At 53.5% G+C, this 23,131-nt stretch overlaps 4 protein-coding genes across 6 annotated transcripts; 2 read left to right on the top strand and 2 right to left on the bottom strand.

Annotated features, from left to right (window-relative positions):
* The first annotated feature begins 2,758 nt into the window (after positions 1–2,758).
* Positions 2,759–18,554, top strand: LOC120895865 (vacuolar protein sorting-associated protein 13B). Its single transcript, XM_040299557.1, has 7 exons — positions 2,759–2,811; positions 2,960–6,891; positions 6,963–10,109; positions 10,168–12,031; positions 12,116–12,787; positions 15,069–15,286; positions 15,353–18,554. The coding sequence occupies exons 2-7, from the start codon at positions 3,878–3,880 to the stop codon at positions 18,405–18,407; spliced, it is 11,970 nt and encodes a 3,989-aa protein (XP_040155491.1). The 5' UTR covers positions 2,759–2,811; positions 2,960–3,877; the 3' UTR covers positions 18,408–18,554.
* On the bottom strand, positions 12,782–14,417 carry LOC120895868 (serine--pyruvate aminotransferase, mitochondrial). The gene is made up of 3 exons (XM_040299563.1): positions 13,571–14,417; positions 13,347–13,442; positions 12,782–13,266 (listed from the first exon to the last, which is right to left on the bottom strand). The coding sequence occupies exons 1-3, from the start codon at positions 14,239–14,241 to the stop codon at positions 12,843–12,845; spliced, it is 1,191 nt and encodes a 396-aa protein (XP_040155497.1). The 5' UTR covers positions 14,242–14,417; the 3' UTR covers positions 12,782–12,842.
* A 2-nt stretch (positions 18,555–18,556) lies between the features above and the next one.
* On the bottom strand, positions 18,557–23,110 carry LOC120895869 (protein THEM6). 3 transcript variants are annotated; one of them, XR_005738384.1, is made up of 4 exons: positions 23,010–23,110; positions 22,509–22,664; positions 21,935–22,422; positions 19,257–19,365 (listed from the first exon to the last, which is right to left on the bottom strand). XR_005738384.1 is itself a non-coding variant. In XM_040299565.1 (2 exons), the coding sequence occupies exon 2, from the start codon at positions 19,360–19,362 to the stop codon at positions 18,772–18,774; it is 591 nt and encodes a 196-aa protein (XP_040155499.1). In that variant the 5' UTR covers positions 19,363–19,365; positions 21,935–21,957; the 3' UTR covers positions 18,557–18,771. The 3 variants fall into 3 exon arrangements, 2 of the variants coding, with proteins under 2 accessions (XP_040155499.1, XP_040155498.1); XM_040299565.1 differs by lacking the exons at positions 22,509–22,664; positions 23,010–23,110 and having other exon boundaries at positions 18,557–19,365; positions 21,935–21,957; XM_040299564.1 differs by lacking the exons at positions 21,935–22,422; positions 22,509–22,664; positions 23,010–23,110 and adding an exon at positions 21,739–21,928 and having other exon boundaries at positions 18,557–19,365.
* Positions 19,636–21,524, top strand: LOC120895867 (nucleotide exchange factor Sil1). Its single transcript, XM_040299562.1, is given in 2 exon segments — positions 19,636–19,978; positions 19,980–21,524. Coding segments are annotated over 2 exon segments (1,365 nt in total). The 5' UTR covers positions 19,636–19,798; the 3' UTR covers positions 21,165–21,524.
* Positions 23,111–23,131: the final 21 nt, after the last annotated feature.

The following is a 23,131-nucleotide window of genomic DNA, read 5'->3' as shown; positions in this document are numbered from 1 at the left end:
CTGTTGGTTAATGCATTCAACGGCAAGACGAGCATGCTCATAGGGCAACCAAGGGGTATAACCACCTGTTATGATGGCACACATATTGACGGCGTTATTTCGGATTGAGTGAGAAATGTTTCGTCATTTTCCTGTAGGCCCGCAGTGAATTTATCGTATAGGAAATAGAGTTCTTGTAGGGTTCCTATCCAGTGATGATTGAGAGGGGAAAACCCCAACTTGGATAGCTTGGTGTGTTGGTTGGTTTGTTTGTTTGTCTTCTTCCTGTACAATCAAATGATGATGTAATTTAAACTCCATTGAATAACAATAATGTTTTGAAGTTTAGTCATACAATTAATACTGAATATTGCTAATAGGTATCGAATGGATTGCTAACTGCCATACCTTTGCGCACCGACGCCATTATCCCGGCATTGAATTTTAAATCTCGTGATAAACGTGCCATGTCTAGACGGCGACCAAAATGGTAAACGTTGAATAGGAAATACGCTGCGATGTACAAACACCGACCTCCATCTGGACGGAACACACACACACGAGAGAATACACTTGTTACTTGAAAAGGCAGCCAGATCGACTCCAGTCTATTTTTGGAAACATTTTGTACAAACTGCACTGTTTACTACGCAAATTTCAGCGCGTATGCATTTGCGAAGGTTTACCACTAGTGCGCTTTTATTTACGATCGACACGAGCTCGATCACTATACGACCCATAGAATCAACTTCAAACGATATAAAACACTACACAGGTATGACCTTTAAAGGGTATTTTATTGTTCGCGTTCCTTTTGCATGATGCAATTTGGGTTACAACAGTGCGAGTAACCTTCAAATGTCCTTGCTTACGGGAATACCTTCCAAAAAGACTTGTTTTTCCTGCCCTAGAGAAATGGGCGGGAAATAGGCGTTGTGTGGGGGGTTCATTTTCCCCTCGGTGGACGCTCTTCCGATGACGTCAGCTAGAGCGCGTGAGGCAATTCTAGAAGCATGGGAATGGTATAGGGCCTTGCTAAAAGCCGGCAGTGTGCTAAGCATGACGACATCTTCGATAAATACGATGCAACACCTCGTTTCTTTCATAAATGAAAAGTACCGGTTGCTTCAGGCCCCCTTGAATGTTGTACGGAGTGAAGTTTTAAACCGGAGACAGCTAAGAAGGAGTTAAACAAAACGTAAAGAAAATCCCCACAAACGTGGTACAACGTCGACAGTCATTCCCCTGGTTTGTGGCACCTCCCCTCCGTTTTTCTTGTGCCTTGTATCGGCCGGTCTGTGTCTGGGGCTGTATAAATAAAACATTCATTAGCCTGCGCAGCAAGAGGCATAAGACGATGAATAAGACACAACGAACAAGCGTGGTGTATTTGGTTGCGTAGAATTGTAGCGGTACACGCTGGTGTTGGGATAGAAACGAGCCCCCAAAGAAACGCAACCAAAAGAAGACCAAGAACAAGGAGGAGATCGCACGTAAAACCCAATAATGTGCCTGTGTGTGAGGACAAACGGGGACAACAAAAAATCGCATACCGTCTACGTGTACGTCTAAGCCCGGTCGATGGGATCGTCTTCCCACTCGGTCGCTTTGTGCAAAGGAAAAATAGCTTAAATTCTTTCCGATCTTGCAATCTCGTTGCCGATGAACTTGATCTCGTGGTTGTTGATTTTATTGTTCTGGTTCGGGACATTCTTTTCCTACTCATAGTCGTGTTTGCTTGATGTGGATGTGGAGGTATTTAGGTATGTTGTTTGGGGGGGTTTTGCAGTTGTGAACTTGCTGGACTTGTTTCATAAACGAGTTCCAGTGCTGTGTTAACATCGCAAACGCATTGTGGGCGAAATGAATAAAATATGAATGGCTGTAGGAAGAGTGTACCATACTGGCCGCACAATACTGGAGCATTTATTAGTTTAAGTCGAGGCAAACATGCCATTATTACTTCCTCTACTGCGAAAGCCGAGACAAGCTTGTTCCTTCCTTCCGAGTTCCATAAAAAAGTGTTCTTGGTCTAATTAAAATGGAGCATATGTTAGATATGCTGTGTACGGGATATAAGACCGCATCCTAAGAGATTGTGAACGATTCGTATTTTATTCGTATTAAATCCGTATACACTAATAAATCAAATCTTTTGTGATTTGTATAAACCATTTGTTTACAATATCATTTTTTATACCAAGATACCGAGTTTTATGGGAATCGACAAAACCTAATCGTGGATAGATTCACCTCCGATCCATGATCGCATTATAAGTATTAACTTTCTAGCTAAATGACTGATTATTTACATGAGGTCAAGTTAAGATCGACATGACCTAGTAGTTTCTTACGCCTTGAATTTAAAAACAAATCAAACACCTTTAAAACCCTTCTTTGATGCAATGAGTATCGTACAAGCCCTTCATAGACAAATAGATTGAATTTGTTTCAAAAGCAAGTTAAAAATTGGCAACTTATTCAAGCCTTAGCATTGAATGCGGTTCTTCTGTGTTAAAAAATTCTATCACCTCCTATTGTTAAGTATAATTTTGCTATTTTCACTTCGTTCAAAATATCAAAAATGTTTAAATATATTCACCAGCTCCCACCTGCAACCTGCAAACGGCCATTTCAAACTACAACTGCATGTAAACACGTTACGAAAGCGTTACTCTCGTACTTTGGACGCTCCACCCTGTAAAATCCGGTTTTTGTGAGCTCGCGAACGCTCCAAATCGGTGTGAATTGCCCACGCAGGCGATGCTTTTTGTAAGTCGTTGTGACGGTTTCCGCATTGCAGAGCGGTTGTGGCGCTGGATAATATATATGGTTAGTAGACAAAAACTACCTATTTTCATCCAGTTTATTTCAATTTTCTCAAATCTATCATTTTCCGCAAGTTACACAGACTATAAGGAAGTTTTTTTTTAAATTGTATTGTTTATTCCACAATGTTCGTTCACCAACACAATGAAAGGCATATGGACCAAGGTGGACGAAGCGTTCGAAGTGAATGGGACGAGTGTGGGGGGCACGAAAGCTCACTTTGAAACGAGTACTATAAGCAAAGGAAGGGTAGAGAAAATGAGCGAGATGCAGCGATATTCGAACGTCAAAAACCCTCGCCATGTTGTGCGGGTACGCTGCTGCGTGTTGTCAGAACTTGATTGCGTTTGTTGATGTTGCAACAGAGCACAACAACAATTCCTTGTGAAAAGTATCGCGCCGGCAACTGTGTAAAAGGCGTGAACAAAAAAGAAGGGAAAAAATAACTATCGCACGATGTATGACCCATTTTCTCCCCCATCCGCGGACCACCGGCAGGCATAGCGTTTAGTAAATAAACCCTTATCCGAGCGTTCGCGCTTCGTTCGGCAACTTCCAGGCAAACAAGTGCCAACTGTGCAGTTTTGTTCCTCCGTGAATCATGCAATTTAGTTGCTGCGTGGAAAAGTAGCCACGGAAAGTGTACAACACTTCTGCCGTGTGTATGTGTGTGTGTGTTTTGGGGTTTTGGAAATGTGCAAAATGTGAAATTTCGTTTGAACACCGTGTAAGAAAAAAAGAATTGTGAGAGAAAATTGTAAGTTAACAAATTGTTCCAGCTTTGGGCCTTGGTTTCTTATCAGCAACGCAAGCGGCATCGAGCGAGACGTAACCAACTCGGCGCAGTTGGCGGATACCATTCGAGAGCGTTCTTTATCCATATCGGGTTCGACCTGCGATAACACGATGGCAGTGAGGATCAACAAGCATTAAACATCAATTCTGGTACCATTCAGAGTGTGAAAGAGACGCAGTGCCACACCACACCAGTGGCAAAGGGAGCGAACGAGCAGTACCAGCACCATCAGCACGAACAGTCCTGTCATAACCAAGGCAACCGAAAAGAACCATGTTCAAAATCGAATCGTACATTACGCCCATCATTTTGAGCTACGTAGAGAAGTACGTGAAAAACATCCGTCCGGAAGATTCGCAGCTGTCGCTATGGGGTGGCGAAGTGGTGTTCCAAAACCTCGACTTAAAGCTGGACGTGCTGGAGGAGGAGTTGCAGCTGCCGTTCAACTTCCTCTCCGGCCACATACACGAACTCTGCATCCGAGTGCCGTGGACAAAGATCGCATCGGAACCGATCGTCATCACCATTAACACGATCGAGTTTGTGCTGAAGTTGCGCGACAGCAATGATCGGAACGTGCCAAAGCGGGAACCGCCCCGGAAGGGCAAAAGCACGGAGGAAGCACCGCCGCCCGGTTACATGGCATCGCTGATAAGCAAAATCGCGAACAACATCACGATCCGGTGCCACAACGTGATACTGAAGTACGTCGAGGAGGATATCGTCGTGTCGATGAACATCCAGCAGCTGTCGATGGAATCGGCCGACAGTGGGTGGAATGCCGCCTTCATCGATCTGTCCCCGACGAAGGTGTCGCTCCGGAAGCTGATCAGCATCGTGGATCTGACCATCTGTCTGGACAAGCGAAACTCGGCCGGCAAGATTGAGGTGTGCCAGGAGCCGGTGCTGTACCGGAGCACGCTGCAGCTGCGCATGCTGGTAAAGTACAACGTGTCCTCGCAGGACCGCTCGTCACTCACGCGCATCGATGTGCATTCCAAATTTCTGGACTTTAACGTGTCCTCGCAGCAGTTTCCTATGCTGATGCGCTTGTTCGATCTGGCGCTGGCGCTGAAGCAGGGCAAAATCAAAACCGAACCAATGCAACCCGTCCCGGATGGGGGTGTGGAGGTGGAGGATGACGGTGGGCAGGAGTCGCTACTGTCCTGGGCCTGGAATCTGCTACCATCCTTCTTCCCGGAGGAGAGCGAAAGCGACCATTCGGAGGAGCACGATACGCGCGTCCTGCACACCGGCCTGTACATCGATCAGCTGCGAATCATTTTCAAAACGCAGGAACTGATCGGCGACGGTATGGTGGGCACGGCGAAGAAGATCAAGTACCACCCGATACTGCGCTTTGATTTTCACCACTTTTACGGTGAAATGATCGCTTGTGGGCTGAGGTGGTTCAACGTAACGCTGGGCATCTCGCGCGTGCAGGTGCAATCGCTCGAGGACTGTCCCTGCGGCCATCGGGACGGTGCGGTGAGGGAAATATTTGAATCGATCGAACAGGTGCCACAGCCGGGGGAAAGCACCACGCATCTGGAGAGCTCGTTTTTTAGTGACAGTACCGGGGGGAACCGGAAGTACAACGGCAACTGGAACTACCATCTGAGCAGTTTCAGCCAGGAGCGACTGCTGCAGCAATTTCCCGCCATTGCGATCGACATTATCCACGAGGTGCAGCTGCCCGACGATCGGCGAACGTCCGAGTTCGGTAGCGATCTGGAGTTTAGCAATTTGGCGGAAAAGTACATGATCCGGGTGTTTGTTGGGCGTTTCCGGGCAAAAATCTCTGCCGATACGATTCACCGATTTGAGACGCTCGCATCGTACAAAGACTTTTACGAGTATCCGCCTTACTACGAGGATAAGCCGATGCCAACGCTCGCCCAGCTGCCTCCACCTTCGGCAGAAGATTACGATGCACTGATGCACGAGATCCCGCTGCGGCAGATACACATCACGCTCCAGAGTCCCACGATTGAGCTGCATTCCTTCGATCACGGGCAGCAGGAGAGCTTGCTGCTGCGGAAGCACAGCAGTGGAAAGATGCAACCTACCACCGGCTCGCAGCCGAGACCGGCGCTTACGGTGCAGCTGAATCGGGTCGAGTGCAACATACTGGCACCGCTCTACCCGAACCGGCTCGTCTACACTACCTGCCAGCTGCCAGAACCGCCGGCCAAGCTGTTCGATGCCTGCTATCAGTCCATTTCCGGCAACTTGGAGCGCATCCAAGTGAAGCTTCATCATTCACGATGGACAGACGCGACGGTAGCCACGGCCGTCAGCATGAACTACCAGCAGCGTATGCTAATCCATCCCTCGCTCTGGCCCAACGCCGAGCTTAACAAAACGGAGCACAACGTTACTGTGACGGATCTTAAAGTGATCGCCAATCCGCTCCAAGCGCTTACGACCGCCTCGATCGTACAGTCCCTGGCGGCGCAGCAAGACACACCCGCCATCGATTGGGAACCGTTACAACAGCAAGTTAGATCACTGCCCTCGGTCGATCTGCTGCTGTCGTACGTTCACCTGCGCAAGGTGGAAGCGGATCGCACCGAGTGCTACAAGCTGCTGGCCCGCAACCTAAAGCTGCTCACCTACCAACACGATGCGACGGAGGAAAAGTCCCTGACGGCCCTCTGGCCCGACCATTCGACGGAGGAAGATTTCCTCACGGTCATACTGCAGCTGCCCAAACGGCTCGATGCCACCATCGAACATCCGCCGCTGCTGTACGCGAAGCTGCTCGATCTAAGCCTTAATTTGGATCCGAATTTTCTCGCCTTTCTGGAGCTGTGGCAGCGGGCCCGCCCACTGATGGAGCGGACCATTTCCCGGGCTCGGTTCGATGCACGGTTCGCTGCGAAACATTCCAACCGCAGCGCGGTACAACAACACCCCAACCTTCGTCCGGCGACACGGAGCGAAGATAAAAAGGAACATTCCGCGCCGGGTACATCCGTCCATTCGGGTTCGGGGAAGGTGGGTTTACCCGGTGGTGGTGGTGGCGGTGGTGCAATAGTGCATGGCCGGCCACCGTCTACGCTCGGCGTTGAAGATGCTGAACCGAAGGAGAGCATCGCTGCAGCGCAGGAAGAGGGCAGGTCGGCGGTAGATAACCAGTTCTGGGCGAAGCTTGCGAAGAGAATCATTTTCCATCTCGAAGTGAGCCACTTTACCGTGTGTCTGCCGGTAAATAATATTATCTTCCACTCACTGAGTGACTCGCTGGAGGATGAGTTTGGGCAGAATGAAATATTCATGATCAAGTAAGTTCATGAAATGCTACAAATCTCCACCGGGCTGTTTAGTAATGATGCTATTTCGTTTTTTTTTACAGACTGCCCCTGATCTCGGTCAATTCCGCGTTCAAGTGCCAAACGCTCTCCGGCTGCATCAACCGCTTCCCTATCAGCATCGCCAAATCCGTGTGGCCGCTAGAAAAGGATAGCTTCCCGTGGACCATTTCGCTGGCAAATGCGTCCAGCTGGACGTACCAGAATGGCGAAATGAACAAGCTGCTCGATGAAACGACGACCAACATTTCAATGGTGCTGAACTTTAGCGACGATGCGACGACTGCCGCCTCCTGTTCGTCGGCCTGTTTCCACATCGATACCACACCGTTCCGGGTGACGCTCGTGAAGGAGCAGCTGGTACTGCTGCGCGCCACCCTGGACCGGCTAATGCAACTACCGATGATGCTGCCGGCAGACCAGGGCCAATCGGAGGAGGGTGGAAAATCGGAAGCCGCCCAGCAGTTCCTGGAAATTCCGCAGCTTCCCGGCGGCAGCTCGGTGGCGGCGGTGGATCTGCGCGAGTTTCTCGACCTAGCACACAACTCGAGCGGTGGATCGGAGGAAACGCTCAAGGATAAGACGAACCTTGCGGGCGATGGTGAGCGGCGTTTGATGCCATCGCTTTGGCTGCAGTGGACCTTCTCCAAGCTCACGATATGCTGCATTACGCGGGACGCTGTGAAGGGTGTGCGTACGGAGCGTCTCAAGCTGAAGATCGAGCTAGAGGACATCATTTATTCGCTCGACAAGCAGGAGGTGTACTCGCAGGTGAAAGCGAAAATTGGCGGCATGACCGGCGCTTGCTACGAGTGGCAAGAGAGTCCTTCACGTCAGCAGTCGGCTGCAGGTGGTGGTGGTGGTGGCTGGATTCGCAACGAAGCCCTGGCAGTAACCGTGCAAACGGGAGAGGCGAGTGAATCGAGCAAAACGACCGGTACGGATACGTTTTTCAACATGACCATCACGCGGGCGGAGACGAAAAACGTACACTCCAAGTGGGACACGGTGCGGAAGTCGCGTGAGCATAACGATACGCTCGTCGAGGTGGTGATCAAGATGGAGCAGATCGATCTGCGGCTGGAACTTGATCTTCTCGGCGAATGTTTGCGCATGCTGCACGTTTTACAGCCCGCAACGTGCGAACCGTCGGTCACTAACGAAGGAGGGCGTTTAAGTTCGACCAGCACCAACTCCGTGCTGGGCGTGAAAGATTTGCCGCTGATCCATTTTGTCAGCAAGGGCATTACGGTGTTCCTTCCGCTGCGCTCGGACGAACCGGAACCATGCTCGGTTTACATCTTAAAGATCAGTACGATCACCGTGCATCACAACGTGGAAAATCCGATATGTCGCGTGCCGCTGCGTCCGGACGTGTACACGAAGGCGGCCCAGATGCGCATCTTGAACGTGCCGGGCTCGAAGATAGAGGATCGCCAGTACGAGCTGCTGCTGAAGGAAATTTCGCTCAGCACGGCCACCTGGCGGGATGTGGTGCAGTACTTGCACGATCAGCAAACGTGCACCACGCACCACGACAACCCGGCGTTCGAGTGGAACAACCTGCAGCAGGGAGTGCAGCGCACGTCCCATTGCGATGTGGTGACCGTGTTTAAGGAGTTTAACTTCTCCGCCATCTATGCACCGTGCATCATCTACAAGAACGTGCTGATCTGTAGCCGTGCGATGGAGCTAAACTGCATGTCGGATCTGGTGGTGGACATCGATCTCGGCCAGCTGCAGCTGGCGGAGCGTTTGCTGAGCAAGGGCAAAGAAATCGGCGACTGCTTGTTTCCACCGTGCAGCGAATCGCCTCAGCATCAATCCTCGGCCACTGGCGTGATGATGTCGCGCAGTAACAGCTCGGTCGATGCGGGTAGTTTGCTCGCGTTTGCCTCCAGTACGCCCAGCGGTGACGATACGGGGCGTGAGTCCGTAAAGTCGTACCGAGAGTCGGTGCCATCGTCACGCTTCCGCAGGAGCAATTCGAAGCTGTCGCGGTGCGAGGAAGACTCGGGACTGGAATCGTACCGCACGTGGGACGGCAAGCGGCCCCGTTCGAGCAGCAGCAGACGAAGTGGCATCCAGCGGCAGCGCAAAATATCGTCCATTTCCTCCGACAGTATTTCGAAACCGGGACGTACCACTTCCACGGGCCAGACAAGTCCGGTTGTTGTTCCGTACGAGGTGTGCCTGCTCGGTGGGTACTTTAAGATCAATCTGTACGCTCAACGAGACCGTAGCAAAGGCGGTGGGCCAGCGCTAAAGCTAGTGCTCGCCCAACCGAATGCGCTTGTGTCGCTCAGCTTGCTGGAGCGTGTGCTGCAGCTCTCCCTGTTCGATCTGACCGTGGAAGTGGACGAGCTGGCGATTGTGAAAACGGTCACCGGTGAGCCGGATGAGCTGGGCATACCGCAACCGATCGTTAAGACACGCTTCGTCAACAGTCTGACCAAGCGAAGTCGTGAGTTGAGGGTCGCCTTCAAGCGACCGATTAAAGTGACCGTCTCGCACGGCAAGGTGAAAAAGCTGATGGAACTAGCCACGATTCTGGACGACCTGTTCAAACCACCGAAGGTCAGCAAACGCCGTGGCACGGGCACGATCAAAACCCTGCCGAAACCGGTGCTCAGTGGGAACAAATTTTTGCTCATCAAATCGCACCTGCTCGATGTGGAGAAGATTCAGCTAGATCTGTCGCAGGTGATGCTACACCTGCTCGATGAAGATACGAGCCGGCCGGCACAATACAACATGAAGCTGTCCTTTTCTTCCCTCCACTCCACGATACGGGTGCAGGAGCGGCCGGAACGCATCGTATTCGAGCTGGAGCTGGCCGAGCTGCTGCTCAGTGCCGGTGCGTTTGTAATTCTGCATCCGTTCTCGTTCACGGTGCAGCTCACCCTGGCGCAGGAGTACTGGAAGCGCGAGCCGCTGGTGCAGATCAAGCTGCAATCGTCCTACTTGCAAGTGGATCTGATTCCGTACATCTTCCACCAAGTGGAGCTCATCCGGAACGATCTGTTGGACGCACTGCGCGCAGAAGACAGCGAACGGAAGGATTCCGTTTCTACCGTGCACAGTGCAAACATGACGCCAAGCCGGGAGCTGCTGATACCGATCGTGCCACCGCGCTTTGAGCAGAAACGCACGAAAGAGATGCAGGAGGAATACTACCAGGATGATCTAAGGTAAGGAGATAATGTAAAAAATCATACATTTACTCTAGATTGTTCTTTTTCTTGGCAGGGCCGGAGCATTCCAGTTCATCGAAACGATGAAAATTGCCGAACTTCCGCTTCCGTATCAGATAAAAATTATTAACCGTGAAGTCGGCATCATCTGCTGGCGCTATCCGCAACCCCGAGCGCTGCACCAGGTGATCGTGTATCCGGTTCCGATGAACACCACGAAATCGGTCAACATCCAGTGCAAGCTGGAACACTATGCCGAAATCAATGGCAACTTTGTGGAGGTGTGCCAGTTCACCCTGTCCGAGAACGAGAAGACGTTTCTCAAGCTCCCGCAGCGCAAGATTGCATCGGCCATCTGGCGAATAGTGATGACGCAGAATGTGGTCTACGACGAGGGCAGCAGCGCAAGGGGGCGGGATGAAGACGATGAAACGACCGACGGCATGAGAAGCGATGCGCACGAGCACGACGACCACGCAGCCCAGCCGCGCAGCCCAACGAACGGTCTCGGCAGAACGCTGCTCACGACCATCACCGACGTGCTGACGGACAGTTCCTACCTGCCGGGGCAACGGGTGGTAAGCTTGCCGTACCGCTTGCATCCGAAAATCTTTGTCGCCTGTATGCGCGTCGATTCAATGTTCAGTGCCGCGCTCGTACCGAACGTGGAGGCAACGATCGATCTAAAGCCGGTGCAGCTGAACCTGTTCAATCACGTGGCCCTCCAACCCGACCGTCCACTGCCCAAGCCTTTCGAGCGGTACCGGCTGTGCCGCGAGTCGGCCGAGTTTGGTGCACACAAATTTTTAATGCTAAATGCGCACCGATTCCGGGGCCAGTGTACGATCTACGACAATCTGGACCTGTTTGTGAGTGCGGAGCTGAATGTGCATTGCGATCTGCTCGACTACAACTATTTTACGTTTGAAAATGCGCTGGAAGTGAGCAACGTGAAGGCGTACGGGTGGTTCTGCGAGCGTACGCTGGAGGTGAGAACGATTACGGATGATATCTGCGTACGGTACGGTCCTTCGATCGGGTACAATTTAGCTGTGGCGGAGCGGATATGGAACCGGAGTCTGTCAGCCAGCGAGCAAGGCACGGATGCACCGTTTGTGCTGTACAGCAGGTACATCGTTTGCAATCGCACTCAAATTGGACTCAAGTTTGGCCAGTGCGGAACGACGGAAATGATCTACCTCGGACCGAACGAGCTGTGTCTGTACGGGTTCCGAAGTTGCCGGCAGCGTCAGCAACTGCAGCTCTACTTTACCGAAGGCACTACGCAGGTTGCAACGGAAGCGTTTGACGTGTCGAGAGATGGCCTGCAGCAAGTGTGCGTGCAGTCGATCCACGAGGAAGACATGGAGGACGAAAAGATGCTTCTGGTGCGAGTCGAGTCGCTTTCGGCGGATGCAGTTGGTGGTGGTGGTGGTAGCAGTAGCACCCAGCGCAGCATCACAATCGAAGGACAGGTGGCATTTCACAACATGACCTCGCAGCGGCTAAAGTTCCAGTACCGCTACTACAAGATTGTGCCAAACAGTGAGCGTAACTACGCCGCGACCAGCTTCCAGGTGGCGGCAGGCGACAGTGCCAACCTGTTCTCGCCGGCCAACAACAAAAACCAGCAAACGATCAACATTGCGATCGAGGGTGAGGGTGGCGGGCGGGCTGGCTGGTCGGGCGATGTTCCGCTGCGCGAGATCATGAACGGTGGCAGCATGCCGTATCTGGTCAAGATTCCGACTACGACGATCACGCGCGAAGGCTACATTAGCTACTGGGTGAGGATTGTGCGGGAAAAGCTGGCGGACAGCAAGACCGCCCCAGCGCTGAACGGTGAAGTGCTGGAGCGTGTGCTCGTGATCGTTTGGCCACTGTTTATGGTGGAATCGTTGCTGACGGTTAATACAACGGTAAGCTTGAGGATGGGATGTTAGATATGGGAGTGTTATGTATGGGAATGTTAAATTCCACCCCTTTTCTCTTGTTCTTCACAGGCTTACGAGGAGAAACTCGACCAATCGTTCTCAATCTACGGGCAAGGACAGCGGCGCCAGCTGAACGTGGCCGGTACGTACTCGGACGAGCACGAGCTAGCACTGCGGATGAACTTTAACTCACCGCACGGTGAGGATAAGCGCAAGGCGCTGCTTTCCTACCGGCTGATCGATGGCAAAACGTTCTTCCAAGTACCGGCCCGGTTCCGGAACATTGAAAACGCACTGCTGGCGCTGCGCAACAGCCAGCGCACACCCGAGTGGCCGTGCTCGCGCGAGGAAGAGCTCCGCTGGCGGCGCGAAAACTCAATACAAGAGGCCACATTCCCGCTGTACCACTGTTCGGCCGCGTACGAAATGTCCTGCTGCCTGATGCTTAACATTGCCCCGTGGGCACTGTTCATCAATCAGCTCGGGTGCGAGGTGCGGTTGCGGAACCACACCACCAACGATGTGAACATTATCGCCCCGAACAGTGTCATCATGCCGTTCCACGTGGAGACGGCATTCACGCTCGAGATGAACGTGAACGGAGGCGGCGGCCAGCCGAGCTTACGTTCCGAGCTGATCTACATCAACGGCGCGGACGCGAAGAAGCAATCGCCCAGCGGCGGGTGTGCAGTTTTACCGCTGGAAGGTTCAATCGACATCATTATTCGCACGGAATGTGAGGTAAGCGCTACAGTTAAATTGTTTTATTATTCTTAAGTTTGCCGAAAGTTTGCGTTCACATTTTGGATGCACTGCGCGGGAACGCGAAATCGGGCTTGACCGCTTTGATGGAGTCGCGGAACACTTGCAGCACACGATCTACCCGCTCGCTCGTTGCATTCTGGCCCATGAGTCCGATGCGAAATACTTGCCCAGCGGTCGGACCTAGCCCACCGCTAATCTCGACCAGATACGTTTTCATCGCGTGCTGGGACACCTGCAGCCAGTCCAGACCGGCCGGCACGCGGATGGTCGTGACGGTGGGCAGTCGGTCGCGCTCCTGGGCGTACAGCTCGAGTCCCATGGCACGCAGCCCATCGTGCAGCCGCTTGGCACAGTCCTGGTGGCGGGCAATGAGCGACGGGAGCGATTCCTCGCACGCCATGGCAATCGCTTCCCGCAGCCCGTACAGCAGCGTCGACGATATTGTGTGGTGATAGCTGCAAAGGGTAACGCCAATCGAGCAATTATTCAAACAACTTTTTGTGCTTCATCATTCCGCGCGTCGCAAGTCACTTACATGCGTGGCCGACCGAAGCAACCCCAGTAGTCGCCGACGAGGAACATGTCCCAGTAGTACACCTTCACCTTCGTCTGGCGCCGCCTGTACCGTTCACTGTTAGAGGGAAGCACGTAAAGAGCAACAAAACAAAAAAGAAGCATAATCAAATCATTAAACCAACACACTGACCAGGATGATAACATGACGAAATGACGTCGCACGCTCGCCCTTCTCCAACTTACACCGCCCGGTGGTTGAAGGAAATGGGCGTAATGCCCGGCGGTGCACCGAGCACCTTCTGCGAACCGGTATAGGCCGCATCCACCTCCCATGCGTCCATATGGAACGGTGTGCCGCCGAGTGATGCAACGGTGTCCACCACCAGCAAGCAATCGTGCGCCCGGCACAGTGCACCGACCCCTTCCAGTCCCTGCCGCACGCCGGTGGACGATTCGCCCTGCGTCAGGAACAGCACCGACGGACGGTGCGTTTCGATCGCGCGCCGTATCTCGGGCAGCGCGAGCGAACTGCCCTGGCTGGCGCGCACCAGCCGAACGTCCGCACCGTATCGCGAGGCCATATCGGCCGCCCGGTCACCCCAGTGACCCGTGTGGCCAATCAGCACCACGTCACCGTCCTCGAGCAGGTTGCACAGCGTCGCCTCCATGCCGCCGTGCCCGGACGCGCTCAGGCAGAAGGTGGCCGCATTGTTCGTCTGGAACAGGTAGCGCACGCCCGCCTTTATATCGTCCATGATTTTGAGCGTTTCCGGATGCAGATGCCCCAGTATGGGCCGTGCCATCGCTTCCAGGACGCGCGGTGGCGCATTTGAGGGGCCCGGACCCATCAGCAACTTTTCCGGCACTACCAACGGATCGCGCAACACGTCAGGCGCACTTACGCGATACTCCATCGTGGGTTGCTTTGATTGCTTGGATTTGTATGTGAACGACGACGACTTTGCCGACTTTCACCGGTTGTTGGACGTGCACTGACTAAGCTGAATTTTGCCTTCGTGGACCGGTTTTTATGAGCGCAAATCTTGCCAACTTATCGCTCGCGTAGTGTGTGTGGTGTGTTTGCTCGCGCACGAGAGAGTGAGAGAGAGATGTGTTAGTGTGGGGGCTGGCGTACGAACAAAAAAACGTTATCAGCTGTACAATCCGATGCGGTGCGTATCTACGCGAGAGCATAGCAAAACAATACCACCTCGCTCGGGCGTACCATACACACACAGAGAGGGAGGGAGTCATCTCCGACGTCTGCCCAACCATTGCGTCGTCGTGCGTGTGTCGCGTTGTAACTTTTGAAACTTGTTGTTGTAATAAGGCGCGGAAAATTATTTGTTTTGATCTTCACGTTTATGTCGCATTTAGGCTTTAAACCCAATAAGAAGCGTTAATGGTCCCATATGGTAGTAGACTAATGTAATTGCAGTCCATGCACAGTTTATCTACATTCATTGTCAGATGGGAAAAATGTAGCTCCAGGAAGGGCAAATGGCCTATTGCATGAAATATTGGGTCAGTGGGAAAAGCGGGGTCATTGAAACGTGCAAAGGCGTCTTGGGGTAGGAAGTGGTTTCTGCGGTTTCGGGTGTGTACGTTTGCATAGGTCATGGTTGGGTGTTTCAGGCAACGCATGAAGTTCATGCCACTTGCACTATCGCACACGCTTACAGTAATTCCCATGACCCTTGCCAGATGTTAACCAGTTTTGCTTCTTGTTGCCGTTTTACAGGTTATGAATTTAGTCCTAACGTCCATGACGGAGAACAAAGTGCGCGTCTTCATCTTGGCCTCCCAGTTCATCGTAACGAACTATTCGAGCATCGATCTGCACTGCTGGTCGTTTGCGCTGCCCGCGAACGAACGGTTGGAACAGTTCAGGCTAACGAGCAACAGCGGGCCCCACAGTTGCTGCTACAGTCTTCCAAAGAATGGCACCAAGTGCGAGAAGTAAGTGTCGGCTTTGGTGAAGTTATCCACCGTATTGACCGTAACCTCATCCCCTCTTCTCCACAGCCCCAAAGGTACCGTGGTCACGATGCTCAGCAATGTTTCGCAGCGCAAGGGAAAGATAAAACCGAACGCCAACTACAACCACTACCTGACGGTGTACCAGCGGCGGGAAAATGGGAGCGAATTTTCCGCTCCCATCTATCTGAACAAAGCGCTCGCCCGGAAGTCGCTGAGCGTACCTACCGCGGCTAGCGATGCCGTCGAGCGGCGCAATCATCATCATCATCCACTGTCGCTGTCGATCGTGTCGCACCAGGGGCAGCAGCATGTGTCCATCTACGACGATCCGTGCCCGTCCTATTCGATCGAAAACCGCACCGACTTTCACATGTACGTCGCCCAGTCGGACACGGTGCAGCCGAACAAGGCGGCCACGGCCGTGCCCGAAACGGTGGAAAGCAATTTCGCCTGGTTCCAGACGGTGGGTTCCCGGCAGACGGTGTACTACACGCCGCCGGCCCTGGACGACCACTTTCCCGAGCATCACGAGGCGGAGCTGGCGCTGATATTTGCGTGCGTCAGTGGCAGTGCGATCCGGTGGTCCCATCCGGTACGGGTCGACGAGAGCAAGAGCAACATCTTTTTGAACATTCCGCTGTACGGCGATTTGAAGCTGGCGATACGCGTGCGCAACCGCACGACCGCGCTCGTGATCGACTACATCAGTCAGGATTTGGAATTTTCTGCGAAGGACATTCGAACGCGCCTGTCGAACCCGATACGGCCACCGGAACCGGCGGCAGCGTCGGAGTCGGCTGATGCAACCGCGCCCGGTACGGATTATCGTGGTGCGCTCGAGTGTGACAGTGGTGGGCCGCGGCCGGCCCAGGGTAAGGCGCAGCTCGTGCAGAGCTACTTCCGCACGGTGATGATCACGCTGTTTAACGACGAGCCCGACCGATCGTGCTTCAAGCGGGACATTGTTTCGTTCAACTTTGATCGCGTCGGTGTCCGGGCGGAGCGGGGAATCAATGCGAACCAGGTCACGCTGCACTGTACGAACGTGCAGGTGGACAATGAGCTGCACTCGAGCGGCGAGTACGACTTTCCGGTCGTGCTGTGCAGTGAGGATCACGAAACGAAGCACCGAAAGCTGCCAGCGCAGTCCCCGCCCAACCCTTACCGGCTGGAGGATGTGCTGGACCAGCTGGCAAGGACTGCGCTCTGCACGTTCGAGTGTGATCTTGTCGCGGAGCACGATGACGGCGAAGAGGTGGACGTTGGAGCTGGTGGTGGTGGTGGGTGGTCCGGTGCGGAATCGTTGCGCGTCAAGATCAACCCGATCAGGGCGTACATCGAGGACACGTACATCAACGTGCTGGTGGACTACCTGATGGAGTGTCTGCCGGCCGGGATGCTGCACGAGCAGCGCGATCACGAGACGGCCCCGACCCGGATCCGCTGCCAGCCGGGCGAGGTGCTCGTGCCGCGTGCCGTCGTCCAGCAGTCCAGCTACCTGGCCGAACCGATCAAGTTCCGGTGCGTGCGCATCGAACCGCTGGCCGTGCTGCTGTCCGTGCACGCCTGCATGCGTCTGTACATTGCGCTCGACCACAGTCCGCTTGAGTTTACCGCGTTCGAGCGGCGGTCCGTGCGCACGCTGCCGATCAAGTTCGGCAACGCCGTCGGTATGCACTACCTGTCCGGGGCGATCTTCGGTGGCGGGTGGGTGATCGGGTCACTCGAAATACTGGGCAGCCCGAGCGGGTTGGCCCGGTCGGTGACAAGCGGGCTGCGCGACTTCGTCTCCCTGCCCGTGCAGGGACTGTTCCGTGGCCCGTGGGGATTCCTGGTCGGGGTGACGCAGGGCTCTGCCTCGCTGATACGCAACATTACCGCCGGTACGGTTAACTCGGTCACGAAGCTAGCCCAATCGGTGTCGCGCAATCTCGACCGGCTAACGCTCGACACGGAGCACGTGCAGCGGACGGATGCGTTACGCCGGCGCCGTCCACTCGGTATGACCGATGGATTTACGCAGGGACTGACGGGGCTCGGCATCAGCCTGCTGGGAGCCGTCGGTGGGCTGGCCCACCACCCGCTGCAGGCCACCAATCCCATCGGCGTGGTGACGGGCATGGGCAAGGGCATCGTGGGCGCATTTGCCAAACCGATCAGCGGAGCGGCCGAGCTGGTTGCACTGACCGGGCAGGGGATGCTGCAGAGCGTCGGCTACAACACGCTGCCCACGCCGAAGCTGCACTCGCGCCAATCGCTGCAGCGGTTGGAGCCGATCCCGCACAAAGCGCTGTGGGAACCGCAGGCGGCCTGCGGCGAGGGAACGCTGCTCTTCACCGTCCAGGCAACGCTAGCGACGCACGGCGAGTATCGGCTCGTGCTGGTCGCCATCTACAGCCGGGCGCTCGTCCTGTACGACGTCAACGACTGTCAGCTGCTCGAGGTGCTCGACCCCAAGACGGTGTTTTTCGACACGGACGAGGAGTGCGACGCTACGCGGCTTACCATCCGCGTGCGACCGAAGCTTCCGCCGCCACCGTGCACCGACTACGAGCTGTATCCGATCTCGAGCCGGACGTACGATTTTGTGCGCGATTCAACGATGCAACTGCCGCGCATCGTCGGTAGTGTGGCGGCGTTACAGCAGCAGCAACAGCAGCAGGCCAGCTATGGTAAGGTCGGTGCTGGTCACAGAGCAACTGTAAACGCCGGTGACGATACGATTGGACTGGACGAGAGCAGTGTGCTTGAGCCGGCTATTGTTGTGGATGAGCGATCGGTCGTGCTCGATATCGAGCGACGATCGTCCACTACCAGTGGCGGAGAGGAGGATCTGGACGGTACGGGATTGCTGCTGAACGATGACACCGGTTCGACGACGACGGCCGCGATTGCCAGCGCCATGCTCGACGCGGACTTTGATGAGAACGCACCGGACGGTGGGAAGGATGATAGCGAGCGCAAGATAGTGATCTTCTTGGACGAGAACCTGGTGAATTATCTCATCACGTACGTCGATCTGCTCAAGCGTACCGTGGACAGTCGAGCGGACAGTCTGGGTGCGGACGACGGTGTAGCATTTCTTCCATTCGAGTGTTGAACGTTCTAGTGTTCCAGTCCGCTGTTAGCTGTTAGATAGGTTGCGCATAGTCAAGGGATAAATTATTATAATATAGGCAAAGTTCGGCTGCCGATGTATCATATACCTCAATAAAAACGGGCCACCGCAATCAGCAGGACACTGTAACATTACGGAGCGTTCCACAACTTTATTGTCAAGGGAGCAGATCCTGAGATATGAGTGTGTGTATGAGTATGAGTTCACTTAAGCTTAATGTCTTGCATAGCAAGCAGGTTCCAATTTCCCAACAAAAAATGTGCCCAACGATAATACAAAACTAATGCCCACAATGGTAACCCGACAGTCACCGCTAAATTAATTCTCCCTAATCTATCGGCCGATTCTACTTGTCCTTGCGCAGCTTCTGGCTGGACAGCTCGATCGAGTCGAGCCACAGCTTCAGCTCTTCCGGCATCGGTGGCCGCTGCTCGGCACCGGGGAACTCCTTCATCAGCTCCAGCACGTCCACGTTGGTGATGCACTGCTTGGACATGGCGACGGCACGCACGAACCCATCGGCAAGCGTCACAAACTGTTGCTCCAGATAGATGGCCTTCTCGTCCCACCAGATCAGCTTGGTGGTGATTTTGTACGCGGTAAAGATGGGGATCGTTCGGCGATAGCGCACGCTCGACGCTCCCTGGACGGCGCCACCCCTCTTGGCCTTAATCTTGCCATAGATGCCCGTCAGCCCGTAAAAGTGGAAGCGTGCAAAGTCGAGCTCGCGCAGATAGCGCGCATTGTTCATGTGGCGGATAAAGATGTCCACGTCCTGCGTAGTGCAGAGGCCGTAAATGGCCGTCTGGTCGGTCACTTTCCGTTTGCGCTGGAACAGCATACCGTACCCGAGGGTGGCCACACAGCGAAGGAAGTAGTTCACATCCCAGATCATGTACAGGACCAGCAGTCCAACCAGCAGGGCGCAGGAGAACATTTTCTGGAAAGTGAAAAGAACGTGTTTAATTTGAGATTTATTTTTAATTTATTTTATGAAAGTTTTTTTCATTCAAAAATTTACTTAAAGCAAACAACTACAGTAACCGTATCTAAAAAGAAAAAAGTCAATTTAATTGCCATTTCGAATAACGGCTCTTTTAAAACATCTGCTCGAACCCTGATTTGTTTACAACGGCAACTGCTCGAACGGTGCCCCTGTTTGCTCCGTTCTGTCAAAACCGCTCGAACATACATCATAACCTCATTTATATGACGTGTACCAATTCCGAACGGCCAATTCCAAAACAGAACCATCGCCGGCAAGTAAACATGCTGATTTCATCAGATTCTTCGCAGAATATATAAAGTACATAGGCCAGGGACAGTGAAAATCTCACCTCATTCGTGCACGTTTATTAGATCCACCTTCAAACATGGATCTACCCGTCTGGAAACTCGCGCTAGTGTTAAGTGTACTTGTTGGTTCCATCAGTACAAAGGCAGGAACTGGTTCAAACGAACCGAAATTCGTCGCCACGCACGAATGGCAAGAGCTAAAGGAAGGACAACCGATCCCCCAGGGATTACACGTAAGGATCAACCTGACCACTGGCAAAAAAGGAGGCAAAACTGCTCGACCCCGCCGATGGTGGGCCCAGCACCGATTCGTCCCTTTCGATGGTACCCGGGGAGGAGCTAAAAGATCATCAGGCTGCTGGGGCGGGGGCGGCCAGTGACCCGCAAACCGTGGCCGGCATGAAACTGGAAGCACTCCGGGAAGCGCTCAAAGACATTCCGGCAAACACGTACGAAGAGGACGTGGCAGAGGGCGGCGAGGCAGTGGGCAGCCGATTCAAAAGCTACGAACAGATCAAGCAAGAGCTGAAAGACGCCAATGTGGAGCTGAAGAGTGACAGCGAAATCATGACCGATCTGTTCGCCCGTTTCGAACGAGCGCTCCAGCACACACCGGCAGATCGGCAGGAGCTGGACGTACTGTTCGAAGATCTCGAATACCTGGCGCATCAGATCGACAACGCGCTCCAGTTCATCGACCGGGGCGGTGTGGAGAAAATCGTCTGGCCCAGCCTGAACCGCACCGGCGACGCGCAGACACGCACCAGAGCGCTCAAGCTGCTCGGCACGATCGTGCAGAACAATCCGAAGGCAAAGGTCGCCCTGGTCGAACGGAACGGTGGCCCTAACCTGCTATCCGCCCTGGGGCGTGCCTCGACGACGGACGAAATTTCGGCCGCCCTGTACGCGTTCGGCGGTTTGGTGCGCAAGTTCCCCTTCGCCCAGAAGCAGCTGCTCACGCCGCACGGCTACAGTGTGCTGTACGGCGTGTGGGAAAAGAAGGTCGAGCTGAAGGTGAAGGTGAAGGTGCTGCAACTGATCGCGGACGTGCTGGTGGACTATCGCAGCGCGATCGCAGCGGCGGGCGAGAACGACGCAACGACCCGGGAGCAGTACCGCTCGACGAAGCTGCTCGAGGGGCTGGAGAGGACGGAGTTTTGCAAACACTCGGCTGCCTTCTTTCACCAGCACAAGGCGGCCCTAATACCCGAGGACAATCTTACCGATGAGACGGTGAAAGCGCTGCACGCTTGCCGCCACCAGCTCTGCCACGAACCGTGGTCCCAGTGTCCGCTGTTCCGGCACACGCTGCTGGTGCTGCGTAACAATCTGGACCACCGGTTGGACGAGGACGTGGAGTTGGTGGAGTATAGAAGAGAGATTAAGCGCAGTATCGACGAACTGGTGGTGGATTTGTACGGTCAGCCAAAGGATGAGCTGTGAGCGAAGCGTACTGTGGCGCTCACATTAGGCAGATACTCTCACTGTGTTACAAAGCAACTATATTTATATAGCCAAATGAACGAACATTTGTTGTATAGGACTGATTAAGTTAATTAGAAAGTTTGTATTGTGCTTTATCGTTTCCCAGATGCGCCCACAACCGGTAGATAGGTCGACAATATAGACCGGAACCGGTTGCTTACGTCACGAATAAATTGAAATGTTCACTTCCACATTGTTGTCTCACGGTTTACACAAAACATTGAGGAACTATCGGCTTCGTATTGAATTGTAACTCAAATTAACTAGAGAATAAATAAATCCCCAACAACTCTCCGACTGCTCCGTTATTACACGCTACTTTATGCTGTCTCACGGTTTGTTTTGGACTTTATCCCCCACTCAAAATGAGGAGGTTAACATATCCAAAGGTTACTTGGATACCTATTGGCTAGTTACATTGGCGTTTAACACGACAAACAGTTCAGTTAACAGTTAATTATACACACTGTACGATATATCTAGCAAAAAGCCCACAATTTCGATGCAAAATTACCTAAAATCAACTTCTTACCGTGATTGATTGACTACTGCACAGGTGCACACTCAGCAGAAACCGTTCCACAACTATTGATGCTTCGTATGACTGCTATGCCACGAAAACCTACCCTTCGCTTACTCTAACGGGTGCCCAACGAACCTGTTGGTTATGTGTTTGTCTTCGCGGTTACACACACACACACACACGGACGATCGACTGCACTTCTTACCTGGCCAGTCGACGGCGATCGATCAGAAAGAGAGAGCGAGACAGATCGATCGCTTCACTTGCGTAGCTGCTGACTGCTGGCCTCGTTCGACTCGATCCAGCCCTTCAGTACGGCCGGCTGTTCCGGTCGCTCGCGGCACTCGGGAAACTGCTGGACGTACTCGAGCAGATTTACGCCGATGGCACGCTGGCGCGAGTACGCCACCGTCCGGATAAACCCATCGTGCAGCGTGATGAACTTGTGCTCGAAGTAGATGGACCGATCGTCCCACCAGACGAGCTGCGTCTCCACCTTGTACGCCTTGAAGATGGGCAGCATGCGCCGGTACCGCACCATACACTCGCCCTGCAGAAGGTTCTTCGCGTTCCCGAGCGGCCAGAACCGGGTCCGGCCGTACCAGTAAAACCGGCAGAAGTCAAGCTCGCGCAGGTAGCGCCCATTGTTCATGTGGTTCAGCAGAAAGTCCACATCCTGCGTCGTGCAGAACCCTGCAAAAGGGAAGAAGCCGTGGCGTTGGCGATGTAATGTTTCGCCCGTGTAAACTGTCCCCCACCCCTTCACAAGCACTACTCACCGTAAATTGTGTGCTTGTCCGTGACTTTGACCCTTCCCGGTAGCAGCAGCACGTGCACCACGGTGAAGAACGTCCGGATGAAATAGTTCACATCGCACACCGCGTACAGGAGCGCCACAAATACCGCCAGAGACCACATGTTGTACCACTGTTTGCCTTGGGGGAAAGTATTCGATTGTTTATCAGCTTATTAAATAATGTGGATATGGATAAGTTTTGCTTCCAGCGCTACGCAAGGGCCCTTTAGCGCTCTGTCAAGTTGACAGAATTGCCGGGCTGTTGCCAAAACACGCGCATACGCATCGGCGAGCGACCTTGAAAACGATGTGAGTGCCTATTTCAAAATTCTCTTTCCGCTTTTTTTTAGTGCCGATGGGAGGGAGACCAAATTTCCATGCCACACTCGTCATACGAAATGGTAATGCGGTTAAAATGGCCTCAAATGTCGAATTTACACACTCGAAGCAAAACATTACCAAAAGGCGCTGCTTGGATACTTACCGTGTCGGTTGAAGTTGAGTTTGCAAAAGGGCGTTTAAGGGGGTCGGTGGCAACCTTTATTCGTATATTGGCAGAGCACAGCTGACAACGGTCTTGCGATTAGATAACAATCCATCGTAACG

Source organism: Anopheles arabiensis, chromosome 2, assembly GCF_016920715.1.
Source record: "Anopheles arabiensis isolate DONGOLA chromosome 2, AaraD3, whole genome shotgun sequence".
In the NCBI taxonomy this organism is placed as follows: Eukaryota; Metazoa; Arthropoda; class Insecta; order Diptera; family Culicidae; genus Anopheles; species Anopheles arabiensis.
Note: the sequence above shows the minus strand (reverse complement) of the source record. Positions and strands in the feature narration are given on the sequence as shown.